The 16061-nt window shown below is 31.2% G+C and overlaps 1 protein-coding gene across 2 annotated transcripts; it reads right to left on the minus strand.

Moving 5' to 3' along the window:
* Positions 1 to 2462: 2462 nt before the first annotated feature.
* LOC110644768 (signal peptide peptidase) lies at positions 2463 to 11266 on the minus strand. 2 transcript variants are annotated; one of them, XM_021797697.2, is made up of 12 exons: positions 11100 to 11266; positions 10696 to 10867; positions 9450 to 9565; positions 9208 to 9359; positions 9006 to 9091; positions 5404 to 5531; positions 4673 to 4723; positions 3529 to 3615; positions 3322 to 3391; positions 2997 to 3133; positions 2788 to 2865; positions 2463 to 2702 (listed from the first exon to the last, which is right to left on the minus strand). In XM_021797697.2, the coding sequence occupies exons 2-12, from the start codon at positions 10733 to 10735 to the stop codon at positions 2622 to 2624; spliced, it is 1026 nt and encodes a 341-aa protein (XP_021653389.2). In that variant the 5' UTR covers positions 10736 to 10867; positions 11100 to 11266; the 3' UTR covers positions 2463 to 2621. The 2 variants fall into 2 exon arrangements, with proteins under 2 accessions (XP_021653389.2, XP_021653390.2); XM_021797698.2 differs by having other exon boundaries at positions 10696 to 10759; positions 11100 to 11260.
* Between the last annotated feature and the right edge of the window lie 4795 nt (positions 11267 to 16061).

The raw sequence follows: 16061 nt of genomic DNA on the forward strand, positions 1-16061 counted from the left end.
AATTTTTATTAATTAATATATTTTATTAATAATATATTATTTATAATTATTACTTTTATAATTTTATAATAATATTTAACTCATAATTATTATCATATTAATATTAAGGCAAAGTATACTTTAGTACCATGTACTTTGGTTTTTTAGCATTAAGGGCATACACTTTGTTTTGCATCAATTAAGGACAAGGAATTTGGTTCTATTTTCACAGTAAAGACAAATTATTAACGGTATTAAATGACGTTGACATAACATACTGACACAACATCCTTGTATGACGAGTCGCCATGTATTATGGAGTGATAGCGTGACATGTCATGTTTGCGCCATGTTATACATGGGTGCTACATTAACATGCCACATCAACAAATTTTATAATATGTATCATTTTTGTTACTTAAGTATAAAAAGATAAAAGTACATATCCTAAATTGTAAAAATGTGAAAGTATTGATCCTAAATTATTAAAAAAAAAAAAAAGCAAAATTCAAGGCATAATTGTTAAAAGCGTAAAAATTTTAAAAGTACATGAAAAAATAAAGATATATATATATATATAATGAAAGATAATGAGAAAGAGAGAGAGATAGAAAGAAAGAGAGGCATGGGGGAGAGGGAGACAGAGAGATAGAGATAGATTGACTCTCCCATGTCTCTCTATTCATCTCTCCCTCTCCCTCTTTCTCTCTTTGTATCTCCCTTTTCTCTCTCTCTATATATATCTTTCTCTCCCCCATTTCTCTCTTTTTTTTTCTTATTTTTTCATATAAGTTTAAAAGCGCAAAAGTTTTAAATAGTGAGTGAGAGAGAGAGAGAGATACAATTAGGAAGAGAGAAAAAGAGAGACATAAAGAGAAGAGAGAGAGAGAGGGAGAGATATGAAGAGAGAGGAAGACACAATGAGAGAAAGAGGGAGAGGGAGGGATGAATAGAGACACATGGGAGAGTCAATCTTTCTCTATCTCTCTCCATCTCTCTTTCTCTTTCTCTCTCTCTCATTATCTCTTTCTTCCTCTCTCTCTTTCTTTTCTTATTTTTTCATGTACTTTCAAAACTTTTACATTTTTAATATTTAGGGTTTGAACTTTACCTTTTTTTTTTCAATTTACGATATGTACTTTCACATTTTTATAATTTAAGATATATACTTTCAACTTTTTACACTTAGATGACAAAATGAAATACAGCATAAAATTTAATAATGTGACACCCATGTTTAATATGGCGCTAACATGGTGTTGACATGGCTGGCTATGACATCACCACATCATGCATGGCACGTCAGTGTCATGTCATACATGAGTATTATATCAGCATGCTACATCAACGTCATTTAACACCGTTAATAATTTATCCTTATAGTGAAAATGAGCCAAAATTTATATCAATAATTGACACTAAACAAAATACATGTTCTCAATGCTAAAAGAACTAAAATACAGAGAACTAAAATGTGCTTTGCTCTTAATATTAAATCATATTTATTTATTTATTTATAAATAAATTATAAATATATTTTTATTAATAATTAATTAATTAATAATAATAAATATATATTTTATTTCTTTTAATTAGTTCGATTATAACCAATAATCAATTAAACATTTCCAACTTCGATTAATTTTAATTTTTTTCTTTTAATTAACATTTTTAAAATCAATTAATAATTTAATTAATTAAAAATTCCATTCAGTTAGTTGAATGCCCTCTATACACTATTTTTGAACTTAAAACCACATCATGCATGGCACGTCAGTGTCATGTCATACATGAGTATTATATTAGCATGCTACATCAACATCATTTAACACCGTTAATAATTTATCCTTATAGTGAAAATAAGCCAAAATTTATATCAATAATTGACACAAAACAAAATACATGTTCTCAATGCTAAAAGAACTAAAATACAGAGAACTAAAATGTGCTTTGCTCTTAATATTAAATCATATTTATTTATTTATTTATAAATAAATTATAAATATATTTTTATTAATAATTAATTAATTAATAATAATAAATATATATTTTATTTCTTTTAATTAGTTCGATTATAACCAATAATCAATTAAACATTTCCAACTTCGATTAATTTTAATTTTTTTCTTTTAATTAACATTTTTAAAATCAATTAATAATTTAATTAATTAAAAATTCCATTCAGTTAGTTGAATGCCCACTATACACTATTTTTGAACTTAAAAAGCCTTTGCCATTCAATCTGATGTACTGTTGGCCATTGAGCCTCGTAATGCGATTATACCATCAAGCACTCAAAATCACTTACCCCTATTTAGAATTTAAAATTTTATAAAAATTTAATTTAATTATTTTTTTAATTAAAAATAATTTAATTTTTTTAATTAAAATTTTATTTAAAAAAAATATAAATCACTAATTTTTTTTCCCCTTATAAGTGGTTTATTTCAAATAAAATCAAATATTTATCTAAAAAACTTAACTTTTTAATAAAAAAATGTACTCTTTTTTTGTTTTGAAAAAAAAATGTTTTTTCGCTTAATTCCAAATCAGTTACAGCGATGTGCAATTTGATCATAAGAGGCTTTTAGGGTCCTCAAAGAAAATAAAAATATCTCTATCCCGCGCTACAAAGTTTCGATTCACTCGACCTTTTTGTCAGACTTGGTTTCGCTACTATCTTTAGATGATGTGGCACTCTTGGATTCATCGAATTCCATCAACTGCAAATGATATTAAAACAATTAATTTCTTTTTTCTTTCTTTTTTTTAAAAAAAAAAGGAAGCCCATTAAGGGTTCGAACAAACCGGTTTGACTTCGCCATTCCATAGCACATGAGCTGCTAAGAATCCAATTACAGATGGTACAATATACAGAAGTGCAGGCTGAAAGCAAAAAAAATAATCAGATCATCAAACAAATTGTGTACTGCAAAATAGGGTTATTATATTAAAAATCATGTGCTCAGTATGCATTATAGGGAACAAAAGATAACCCAAGGAACAGGTGAAGTTACCTGTGCAGCTTGGAACCAGTTCATGACAACAATTGTAAGGACCACACCAACTGTATACCCCAGAAAAGCACTCTTAAAATACTGGCTGTTTTTTCCTCTAGACACATCAAATCGCAATGCCAGAGCTACAAAAATACCTGAGAAGGATGCATATGCATATTATTAAACCAATTAATGTACCTGCTTTGTAATAGCTAATGGACAAGTATTACAAGACATGTTCAAGATTCAGCGATCAATTTCATATTCATCAACAACAGTTTTTGTTCAAAAAATGTTGAAAACTAAATTTTAATATGTATTAACATGAAATTTAAAACCTTACCAGGGATGACAATATCACCAAGCCCAAGCATTGAAAATGGCCGTGCAGCATCTGTTGTTGGAAACAATAGCTACAGTAGAAACAAGCAGTTACTTCATTAGTATAATACACTAAATCATATCAAATGCCACAATATCAACACAAGCAAAGTTATATACACAAACATGTAAAGGCCAGATGAATTTTCCATCAAGTAGAAAAACTAACCTTTATAGGAGCATCAAATGATTTTGCAACACTAACCATAACAGGAGTGAAGAAAACCCAGAAAATATCATATACAAAAAGTCCAGCCTGTAATAGGCAGGGCAAAAAGAAAATGTCAGAAGTAATGGCTGAGTGTCTGGAACACAAATGCACAAGCAAAAATACAAGGCATAGGATCCTTGCCATATTGGGCTAATTATCTAATCTCACATCTGAAAGCATATAAATGATTTCACAAGCATTAGTTTAAATATAGTGAAGTTCAAGATGAAGCGGCTAAAGTAAACAATCTTGTCAGTCAGAGATAAAAATGCCTGTGTTTTTCAGGAAAGGCACCAAATACTAAGGGGCTGTTTTGCAGCAACAAATAGAGCACCAAGAACTATTTGCTTTTACTTTCTTTAGGAATTCCATGGATTTGCCACATGCTCTGTTGATTATATGATGATACCAATAGAAACCAAGCATGGCAATGCGGTGCCAGGAGTTGAGGTCTGAAGCTACATATTCTATAGCAATCACTTATTCAATTGAGATGATAATAATCACATGATAAAATGCATGATGGTGGCAACAGCAAAAGAATACGGACAGTATCATACTAACAATATGAATCACTCAGCAGAATTGTAAGATTGGGCAAATGACCATGCTCCAATCCACAAACAACTTCAACGTATAAATGATTCCATTGCCATCATTTGCTTACAAAATAGAAAATTTATGGCAAATTAGTTCCGGCCAATGTTACAATTCAATTCTTGAATGTAAGATATTGAATACTTCCCAAACCTTATACAAATATGAAAACGTAGGAGGTGCTATCAGAATATGTGGTAGAAAGAGATTGAGGAGTCAAAACGATGACTTAATGATTTCACATCTCAATAAGATGAAAACCACAATCATAGAAGAAAACGAGCCCTGGCTTTCGGGCAATAACACTTTGAGACCAAGATATTTGAGAAATGTTTGTCTAATGCAAGGAATTGCAAGATAGCCTACTACGATATATAACTGCTGCCAGACAATCAAAATTTTGCAACTAATTAAACTTATAGCATCTCTGGTTGTCAAGCAACTGTTATCTGCAATATACATAAATTACAAAAGAACTCCACAACCAGTGATTGAAACTTCTTACCAGGAGGATAGCGCCAGTCTTAAAAGAACCAAGAGAAAGCATTTCAATTCCCTGCAAAAGAACAAGAAGAAACCCTTCATTCGGTACACACACTCTAACCATTTCCGCCTCAGGAAAAAGAAATTTAAAACTTGTAATAAGCCAAAAAAAAAAATCCTAAGAAAATCTTTTCTGCATTCAACAATCAATTACCACAATTGTTTCACATGCATATGCTATAAGATTAAATTTGCAAGGTATAAACATGAAAATCTATAAGAAAACAACCTGCTATTCAGGACAAAGTAGCAATCACTGAAATCCCTAAAATCACGTGCAAATATGCTGAATAGTGAATGCTATGGAGAAAGAAAGTTACCAACAGCCTCAATCTATCTTGCAATTACAATGGAGACCAAAAGAATATACATGCTTAACTATCAAAACTAAGTAATACTAAAAAAAGGTGACCCGGTGCACGAATAATTAAGTAATAATACCTCATATTTAATACGCGGCTAGTTGAGGTAACATCTAAGCATCAAACATTGGAGAAGGTGACAAAAACATGAAATTACCATGATAATAAACAAAGTGATCAAGATGATGATGATGCAAGCAACTTACTACTAATGCAGAAAATACAAAATCAGAGATAATTTTCAAGCAACTAAAGCCACAAAAAAATATAACAAACATTTGCTTACAAATAAACATCAGCAACAATGAGAAATTCTTTAAAAGATGCAGACCTGAATAGAGAAAGACAAGCCTAAAATGTTGTTAGCCAGCCAATGCTTCTGGGAAGCATACCATGCACAAAAAAATGTTCCTGGAATTGCAGCAACAATCTGAGATCTTGTGAACTCAATCTCCAAAGCTGTGTAAGAAAGGTGTAAGGAAAAACATCATTCTGCATAATGCAAGCGAGATGTCAACTGGTTCAAATAAGAACTGAGACGAGAAAGACTGATAAAAATGCTTTAACATGCAAACAATAATTGTAACACGAACAACACTAGGTGCCACCAGTAACCAAGCACACAGAACCCAAAAGGCATAAATTTGAAAATAATGAGGCTCACCCTATTAAATTCTTAATCAATAGACACAGTTTGAGTGGCAAATACAACTCCAGTTACTCCAACTCCTTACATTACCCTCATATGACACTTTTCAAATACCTAGAAGAAGACAAATACATTGGCACAATCTTCCAAATACAAGCAAAACATATAAAAAATTGGATATCGTAAAGTTTGAGAGAAATTATTTTGATGATCTTTTCAAAAATAGTCAACGTAATAATAGCGTGAATATAAACTACAGAGCAATAGAAAAGAATGTGAATTATACTAGAAGGATTAGATCTTTAGAAGTAAATGAAGCACTTAAGAGAACGAAAGTGAGTAAAGCCTGTGGACCCGATGGAATACCAATTGAAGTGTGGAAGTGTTTGGGAGATATGGGAGTGGCATGGTTAAGTAAATTGTTTAATAAGATTCTAAACTAAAAAAAAATGCTTGATGAATGGGGGAGGAGAATTTTAGTACCTATTTTTAAAAACAAGGGAGACATACAAAATTACTCAAACTATACGGGAATTAAACTCATGAGCTATACTATGAAGTTGTGAGAGAGAGTTGTGGAACATCGACTACGTCATGACACTTCTATCTCTCCCAATCAATTTGGCTTTATGCCTGGTCGTTCAACTATGGAAGTGATCTTTCTCATTAGAAGCTTGATGGAGAAATATAGAGATGTAAAGAAAGATCTACACATGATTTTTATCAATTTGGAGAATGCTTATGATAGTATTCCAAGAGATGTCTTATGGAGAGTGCTAGAACAAAGGAGGGTATCTATTAGGTACATACAAGTGTTGAAAGATATGTATGAAGAAACAACTGCTATTGTGCGCACAGTGGGAGGAGACACAAGAGATTTTCCTATCTCAATTGGATTACACCAAGGTTCAGCTGTAAGCTCTTACCCTTTTACATTAGTTTTAGATGAATTGACGAAACATATACAAGAGAGCATCCCTTGGTGCATGATGTTTGCAGATGATAAAGTTCTGATAGATGAGACGCGAGGATAAGTCAATAGAAAGATAGAGATTTAGAGAAGTACTCTAGAGTCAAAGGGTTTTAAGTTAAGTAGAACGAAGATAGAATACATGCATTGCAAGTTCAGTGAAGGCCGAGCCGGTAATAGGAAAGGAATTAGTTTGGATGAAGTGGTACTGCCCCAAAGTAATCACTTTAAATATCTCGGCTCAATCCTTCTAATAGATAGGGGATGTGAAGAGGATGTTAGTCATAGGATTAAAGCCGGATGGTTGAAGTGGAGAAGTACCACGGGAGTTTTATGTGATCACAAGATTCCCAATAAGTTGAAAGGAAAATTTTACCGTACAGCCATACGACCGGCCATATTATATGGTAGTGAGTGTTGGGCACTGAAAGAGTCATATGTGTCTAAAATAAAAGTTGCGGAGATGAGAATGTTAAGGTGGATGAGTGATCATACCAGACTAGATAAAGTTCGTAATGAGAGTATTAGAGAAAAGGTAGGAGTGGTGCCAATTGAGGAAAAGTTGAAAGAAGAAAGATTGAAGTGGTTTGGTCATGTGAAGCGTAGGTATACAGAGGCTCCAGTTAGACAAGTAGAGCACATTAGGTTAGCGGATAGAAAGAAAAGAAGGGGTAGACCTAAATTGACTTGAAGAAGAGTAGTAGGCAGACCTAAATTGACTTAGAGGAAAGTAGTACAATATGACCTAGAAGCATTACACATTTCCGAGGATTTAACCCAAAATCGTTTAGAATTGAGAAAGAGAATCCATATAGCCGACCCCAAATTCTTGGGATAAAGGCTTAATTGAGTTGAGTTGTCAAGTTTGAGAGCAATATGCATCTAACATTCTAACTTGTTAAAATCCAAATTTTTGAACACAAAATAGGAACAAGATTGGATAAAGTTGCATGTATCCATTCATTGCAAGCATGAAGGATTTTTCTTTTGTTTCCAGCTTGCCCCATGTTTCAGATGCACAGTAACAAAAGATAAAGTTCTTAAGAAAAACATGTTTGTTGGGAAAGGAACAGTAGCCAGTATCACTTTTAGGAAAGCAAGGTTAGGCACTCAACCATTGCCATCACATTGAAAAGAAAGTAACCACTGCCATCACATTCAAAAAAATGTAACTATTTAAGACATGGTTTTAGCTAACGGCCGTTACGTATGTAATGGCCGTTATTTAAAGGTTTTTTGGCTTACCGTTACTGTTACCACCTTTATTTAACGGCTTTGTAAATTTGTAATTGTAAAAGCCGTTACGTCCATTATTTAAAGGTAATGGCCATTACTGACCTTTAAGTAACGGTCATAACAACCGCTACTTTTCCAACTTAGTTTTCTAGGCTTTTTTTATATCTTTCATGTGAAATGTAGTGGAAGGAATTTTTTTTTTTGGGGGGGAAATAACTATCTCGTTTCATTCATTTTAGCACCTTTTCATGCTCTCTCTATGCAACTAAAGCCATTTTCTCTCAACTTTCTCTCAATTTCTCCACAACCAACTTAAGTGAAATCCTTCAATTTTCTACAAATCTTTGAGCTCAAGAACACAGATTATCAATTAGACAAGGTAGTTTTAAAGTGATATTTTTAGGCAAATAATAATATCAAAGAAAGTTCTAGGATTTAATAATATTTGCTAAGTATAAATTTAGGTTTTGGCAAGATAAAATTCAAGAAAAATAAATAATCATGAAATTAACTCTTAAAATTAATTTCATAGATTAAATAGTAAGTAACTTTACAGCCTAAGGCAATGATCAAGCTCCCAGTCCTAGCCCTAGGATTAAAGTCAAGATAATCAAGACTCTCCTAGACACTCATTTTGATGGTAATAAGGATAGCTATTTACTACCTTCCTAATTATTTTGGTTTTAAATTGATTAATACTAATGATGCATAAGAATGGTGGATTTAATGTCTTTATTTGATATATTTGTGCTTATTATTTAGATGTATATCTTAGTTTTAATTGTGTTTTTTAATATTTATTCATTTCATGAACTTCGCAAATTTTTCAAAAAAATTTGCATAGCGATAGTCCGTTAACGTTATGTTACGACAGTTACAGGCCCATTTCCGTTACTCGTGACCGTGACCACGATTTAAAGAAAAAAGCCAGGTAATAAGGTCCATGAAAAAAAAAAAAGAATGAAATTTGGCAATATTGCATTTGATAGTCCATGAAAAATAGTGGAAAAAGAATGAAATTTAGAATGCAATGCAGCACACTTAAAACAGAAACATAGAAAATCTTAAGTATACGTACAGCGGAAGAATGGAAAATGCCAGGTAATAAGGTCATCATTCCAATGATTTGGCAAGTATCGTTTGATTGCTGGCAACAATGTTGCCCTGCAAAAAAGTAAAAATAATAAATAACAGTAATAATACTAATAATAAATCTGAAAGAAGCAAATAAAAAAAAAATTAATGGGCCTAGTAAAATAACCCATAAGGAAAGAACATACGAAAGTGCAATGATTCCAAGCGCGAAAAAGTAGCATGTCAATACAGCATTAACCAAGTCTTTTGAAAGAAACTTGAAGAGTAAGAATAGAGATAATAGCATTGCGCTCCCAACAAAGGGAAAGCGCATTGCATGTTCATTAGACATCGTCTCCTGCAAGATGAAAAGTAATAAATTTGCAGTAAGCTTCACTTAGATTCATTGGAAAAACAAAAGAATGAACAAAACTGCTGCTATTCTTACTGAAGGTGGAGTTGGCTTGACTGATCGGTAGCACCCAACATAGACTGTGAGGCATGCAGTCAAGATGACATTTAAGTTTGGGTCTACCTTCACAAGAAGTGGTGCCAATGTTAAACCTGCATTTAAGATCATGAACACAGTATCCAACAAAAGGAACAAAGGACCAATTTCCCAAACATAACAGGACAAAAGAAAGATGGTATCACATATATCACATTTATGAAACAGATAACTATCATATTGAAAAAATCATTCTCAACAAAAGAAAAAAAAAAAAATATATATATATATATATATATATATATATATATATATATATATATATATATATCTCCTCAAACCTCATCCCTAGATGAACAAGAGATTCAAAAATTCAACCCCATCCCATGCACCCACACTTCTTTACTACTTGTCATATGCATATGATAGCATGAGTTCCAATGTTCCATTTACCAAGGATTTTTTTATATGCAAAAAACAAAACCAGTTACATTCAATTGTCAAGGATGTATCACTCATGAGGAATTGTCTGCACTCACTGATCTCTGACCTACATTAATTAGTAACCACTGCATCAACCTGCAAAAGCTCATATAAAGATGGCAGTCGTCCACAACACATAAACACTACCCAACTCAAATGAAACTCATCCCAACACAAACTGCGACAGCTAGATCTTGTATGAAGCCTTTTCTCCAATCTTTTCAGGAAAACATGAATAAAATATTGCCAAAAAATTTTCAATGATGAGTAGTAATATAAACAGATAGCTGCTCCCTAAGACCATTGCAAGTATCAAATTCTTCAAAACAAGTGTTGCAGTCAATTCATAGCATCAAATCCAAGCCCACAATTTCCTTCTCTCAATGATGAATATAATAAATATTTGTCACCAAAAGGCCAATGCACAGCTTATAAACCATGATCACACCCTAAATCCCACCAAAAAATGAAAGAAAGAAATAGTGCCTTTAAACTAGGCATACCAGAAATATTCATTCCAGTGTTACTTTTTAGCTGTCATATTTCCAGGCGGAAAAATTAAGCATAAACTAAGCCAACCCCCTTGATTTCATGGAAGTCAATAATAAAAAAGGAAACAAATAAATAGACAAAGATCAACCTGAAAAGAAAATGAGAGCGCAAGCAATTCTAACAACTGGAGATTAGACTAGCATTCTCATTACCGATAACACCCAGTCAAGATTCAGATGTACAAATAAATAATAAATAAATAAAAACAAACCTGCTAAAGCAAAATTGGCAAGACGTTCAGTGTTCTTCATTGTTTCCTAATTTATTCAAACTTCCTGCAGAAAATTGAACTAATGAAGACGTACGTAGCAGCCCAATTAGGATAAATTAGTCCAGTAGCGAACTGAAATCTATTGAAAGATAGTAACTTTAGGATCCAGAACCTACAAATGAATATAAAAAAAAATTAAAAAAAAATCAAATTAACGTAAAATAACACATTTTAAAATTGAGATAAATTACACTCCGTTTCCAACAGTTGTGAGCATATAAATACTAGTCTTGATTCACTGAAAATAAAGTAAATCACGGGATTCGGGAAAAAAAAATCCTATTCCAATCCTCAACTTTCTCGGTAACCAAACATAAATTAGAATCAAATAGAAAGAGATGTACCAGAGACTTGTCCCTTTCTCTCTCCAACTGTTGCTGCTCAAAACAGATCGTAGATAGGTTTCGTCCAAGAGAGAGAGAAAGAAAAACAGAGATTTGAGATTTTGATATTCGATAAAGAGAGACAGCCAGATAGGGTTTTAACTATAACAAAATGGGAAAGATCAAAGAAATGGAAGTTGGCATTTAGAGACATCAAATACTAACACGTTAGTCACTAAAGTGCGCTCACAGCCAATTAGATGACAAAGTCTAGCAGAAATAGCCACCGACTAATATTCTATTACACGTGGTTTTATCTTATTTGGCGTTGATGGTAAAGTTAGAGAAACGGTTGTTACTTGTTATGGGTAGAAGCTTTGGATGACTACTTTTGTACCCCAAATGCACCGTACCGGTCATAATCGGTACGTTGACAACAATTGGATACTTTTAACGAATGGCCACGTCCGTTGAGGTGTATCATCCAATAATATTTTGCCATGTAAGCATCCAACAAGTATCTCCATTTGTTTTTCTTATTTTAAATATTCCACGTCAATTTTTCTATGATAAAAGAAAATAAATAAATATTCTCTAAAAAAAAGAAAATAAATAAGCAAATTAGGAAATGAATATCAAAATTTGGCGAAAATCATAATTTGGTTTCAAATGTTTAAAATGCTACCATGTATTTCTAAATTCTTAAAATCTAATCAAATTATCAATAATTAATATGATAAAATAGAAAAAAAAAAAACAAATGTTAATAAGGGAATCCTTTGATTTTATATCATGTTTAATTATAACTAAAAATATTTGCAATTTGTCCCCAGCATATAAAGATGAAATGCCAATTTAAGGTTGAATTTTAATTTTCTCAATCAGTTAAAGAATGTACTAGAACTTTTAATAATAATTATGTGATACTCATGCTATTTACACTCTTTATTAATATTTCTAATTTAATTTTATTTTTTTAATAATTTTTAATATATTATATTATATTAATATTATTTGAATTAAAAATGAATAGTTCATTAAATATAAAAAAATTTAAAATTATAATATTTTAAAATATTAAATTTTATAATAAAAATTAAAAATAATTTTTATCTAAAAACTCTATCTTATAATCATAACAATGTAATTTTATCTCCGCGAGTTTTTTAATTATTTTTTTATAATTTACATATAAATATTAAAATAAAATTTTTATTATTTAAATTAAAATAATAATATTAATGTTAATTTAATTAATTTTATAAAATTTTTTATAATAATTAACAGTGTGACAAATTTTAACTAAAGTTTGTTATAAAAGAATTTTAATGAAATACTAATACTGAATTGCTATAGTATTTTAACTAATTTCAATGTTCCCCTTCCTTCATATATTTATATATTATTAGTTTTTAAAACATATACAATGCACATGTATCAAATTAAAAAAATATAATATTTAAATATATATAATTTATTATTATAAATATACTACATATTACATATTTAATTATATGTAAACATATAATTACATTAAAATTATATAATGTATTAAAAAATATGACAAATAAATGTATACAAATATTTTTACTTTATTATTTTATTTAGTATATTTGCTACATTTTTGGCTCAATTATTGTTAAAATTTGAAATCATTTTTAATTAGTAAAATAAGTTCAGATTTATATAATTCAATTTTTATGATTTATTGAATTATGAATTTTTGATGTAGTTTATTTTCTTAAAATATTGAATTTTTAAAAATGAAATTTTATTAATATCAATTTTGTTTAAAATAACATTTTTAATATGCATAAAAGAAATTTTTATTCCAATAATTTCTAAATTTTAGTATAATTAAACAAAATGTCAACTCTTATTATGTACAATAGGTTTATTTGCATTATTTATCTATTAAGTATGGAAAAGAATTTCGTTATATGAAGAAATTTTTATTGTTATTTTGACATTTTATATATTTACTTTAATTTTGCTTGATTAATATATTAATGTACCTTTGCCTTACCATGTAACAAAATGATTTTTGAATTCTTCTTATGGAACGTAATGTTAGTTTGATTTTTATTAAGCTTTTAAATTTTTTTATTTTAATTAGGTTTTATTAATTTTTATTTTCATCTCTAATAATAATAGACTTTTTTATTATATTAGTTTTCTTAAATTTTATTCGATAGGATTTCTATATTAATTAATAAATTTTTTATAACACCCATAATTTTTAAATTTATTAGTTTGTGGGTAAAATTAGTTTTTTATTTTATTAAAATTTTGAGAAATTATTTGAAATTTTTCGAATTTTAGACATCGGGTTTGATTTTTCAAAATCAATAAACTTTGTTAATTTTTAGGAATTAATTTAAAGACCACGTGATAAAACTAAAAATATATTTGAAATCTATAATTTCTTTTCTGAGTTTTTTGAAATTTTTTTCAAAATTTTTGAACCTCATTTTTTGTCCTGTGACAGAGTAAAAATTTAATTTCGGATATCCTAAATCAGACCGGCCGAATCGAACAGGATCCGATCAAATCGAACCGGCCCTCTTCTTTTCTTCTTCCTTTTCCCCGTGCGTCCCGACTCTCTCCCTTCCCTCTATCTTTTCTCTCTCCTCTCTCCTCCCCTTGTCGCCCCACAGCCGCCCAGCCCTTCCCCGGTCACCGGCGCCTCGCCTGGATGCCTCCCCACCACCGGTCGCCACTCCAGTGGCCAAAAAAGCGCACGCGAAGTCCCTTCAACGCGCCGTGCAACTCCTCGTCTTCCCAGGCCGATTCTGGTCAATCCGGCCACCAATTGGACCGGGTCTTGTCCCAAAACTCATCTACACTTCGAGAGCTTTCCATATACACAAAGAACACAAAAATTCATCAAGCGATTTGTCTAATTTTTATCTCAAAAGTTTTAGCCCTTTTCGACTTTTGAGCTAGATTTCTCGTAAATCGTGAACCCCATGAAAATTTCTAGAGTATCGGAGTGCTCTCTCGACGAAAGCTTCGTGGCAATACCCATTTCAAAATTTTTCGACATCGTTTTTTTGTAGGTCCCACAGAACTTCGTAGTATTTTTTTATATATTAAATGAGCTTAATAAATTTCGTAAAAATTATGTACTAACCCCGTGTTGTGAGCTTCGCGTAGGTACGCTCATTTCGCAGAAATTCGATAGTTGCTTGGGTCTGCAATTTCAGGTCAGGTAGGCAGACTTCAGAATCGGATCGAGATTATAGGCTATTCCACCATTTTCAGACGTCCCGGACACCTCCCAAGTGTCGGAATTGGCATAGGTAAACCCGAACCCTCATTTTTCTTAATTATCAAGGCCTGATTTCGATTAAAAATCTATAAAATATTATTGATATGTTAGAAAATTATAATTCCTTTTGCATTAACTTAATAATATTGCTAAGGATCGTGAGACAAAATTTTAAAATTTTTAGAGCTCATTTTGGTAGTTTTTGCAAAAGGGTTAGTTATAGAGATTAAATGATAATTTTTCAAATTGTGGTGTTTAGTTTGGATGGGCTCAGGAGGGGCCATGTGATGTGATTGAGTTGTGGTTGTGTGACTTTGTAGATATAGAAGTGTATTTTAAACATTTTTTGCAAGTTGTATAGGTCATAGGTACAGGGAGACTCTACCGAATTTTCAGCACGACTTAAAGTGTCTTTGTTTCTTTTTAAGTTTTTATTAAGTCAATTATATTTAATAATTATAATGAAATTATCAGATGAGCTAGGACAACCTTCCTCTTCTGTCCAGCCGCCGCAGTGACCTCGGTTCACGTCTGTGAGTAAAATATTGATTTTAATCATAATTTCAATATTATTATATGTTCAGGCATGCCCATGCATCACTTATAAATATATATCTATGTAGTTAAATACTAGGCACATTTTATATTGCATTATTAATTGATGAAGTGACATGGATATTATTTTATGGTAATTTGGAGCAGTGTGCGTATGTTGGCGTGCTTATGGTGTGTGGTGTTGGATATAGACAGGATAGGTAGACGCGGCTAGAGCTTGACTCGTTAGGAGACGATCATTTTATGGATAAGTCGGGGTAGGCACGGCTCGATATTATTTCGCTGGCCCCCGCATTTGGTCTATTAAGCAAAAGTCTGGCTTGAGATGTACTCGCTGGCAGAGGTTGGAACAAGAGAACTGTATAGGGGATCAGTTTCCATATATATACTGTTTGAATATTATTGGGTGTGTGAGTACTCCAGATTACCTTTTTGCTGTTATGATGTGATTTGTATGAAAATTATGAATGTGCTGCATTCTATAGTTTGTGATGCAATAGTTTTAGATAGCTATAGAAATTGTACTTAAAATCGGTATTTTACTCTCTGAGTCGAACGCTTACTCCTGTTCACCTTATTTTTTCAGGATATAGGAGATTTTTTGTTGAGTTCTAACCTGCCTTTCTCTCTCGCAGGTCATCTATTAATGTCTGTGATGTTTTGTATAATTTTAATAACTTATAGAATTTCGCATGTGTTATAAATATTTATTTTAAATTGAGTCCGTAATATAATGTCGTATTTGATCTGTAAAATTATTAGATGCATGTATGATTTGATTGAATGAGGGAGCTGAGCTTCAATTTGATTTTATGATATTATGAGTGTGTGGAGAGTGAGCGCTCCCAAAATTATTATATATTGTGCTTACAGGTCGGACGAGCTAAAAACTCCTCGTTGTATGGTGCATGTTATGGCCGGACTCTGTCTGGTTTTTTTCTTAAAATTGAGGTTAATATGGATCTCAGGATTGGGTTAAGGAATAATTATACTTACTACGGGTCTCGGAGACTTTAAATTGGCCTAGGTCCTAGTGTCGGTCCAGTCTATAAGTTGGATCATGATATTTTTAATAATAATAACTAAATTAATTTTTAATAATAATAATTAAATTAAGTAATTATATTAAATGTATAATTTTTTAACAAAACTTCCAG

Source organism: Hevea brasiliensis, chromosome 9 (genome assembly GCF_030052815.1).
Source record: "Hevea brasiliensis isolate MT/VB/25A 57/8 chromosome 9, ASM3005281v1, whole genome shotgun sequence".
NCBI classification, from domain to species: Eukaryota; Viridiplantae; Streptophyta; class Magnoliopsida; order Malpighiales; family Euphorbiaceae; genus Hevea; species Hevea brasiliensis.

Bases quoted from the DNA above. Each gene is read 5' to 3' on its own strand.
- LOC110644768 (XM_021797697.2), bottom strand. From the start codon at position 10,735: ATGAAGAACACTGAACGTCTTGCCAATTTTGCTTTAGCAG. The intron at 9,092-9,207 runs GTATGTTCTTTC...ACTTTTTTGCAG, and splicing joins CTTGGAATCATTGCACTTTC to GGCAACATTGTTGCCAGCAA. The intron at 5,532-9,005 runs GTACGTATACTT...TTTCTTACACAG, and splicing joins GCATTTTCCATTCTTCCGCT to CTTTGGAGATTGAGTTCACA.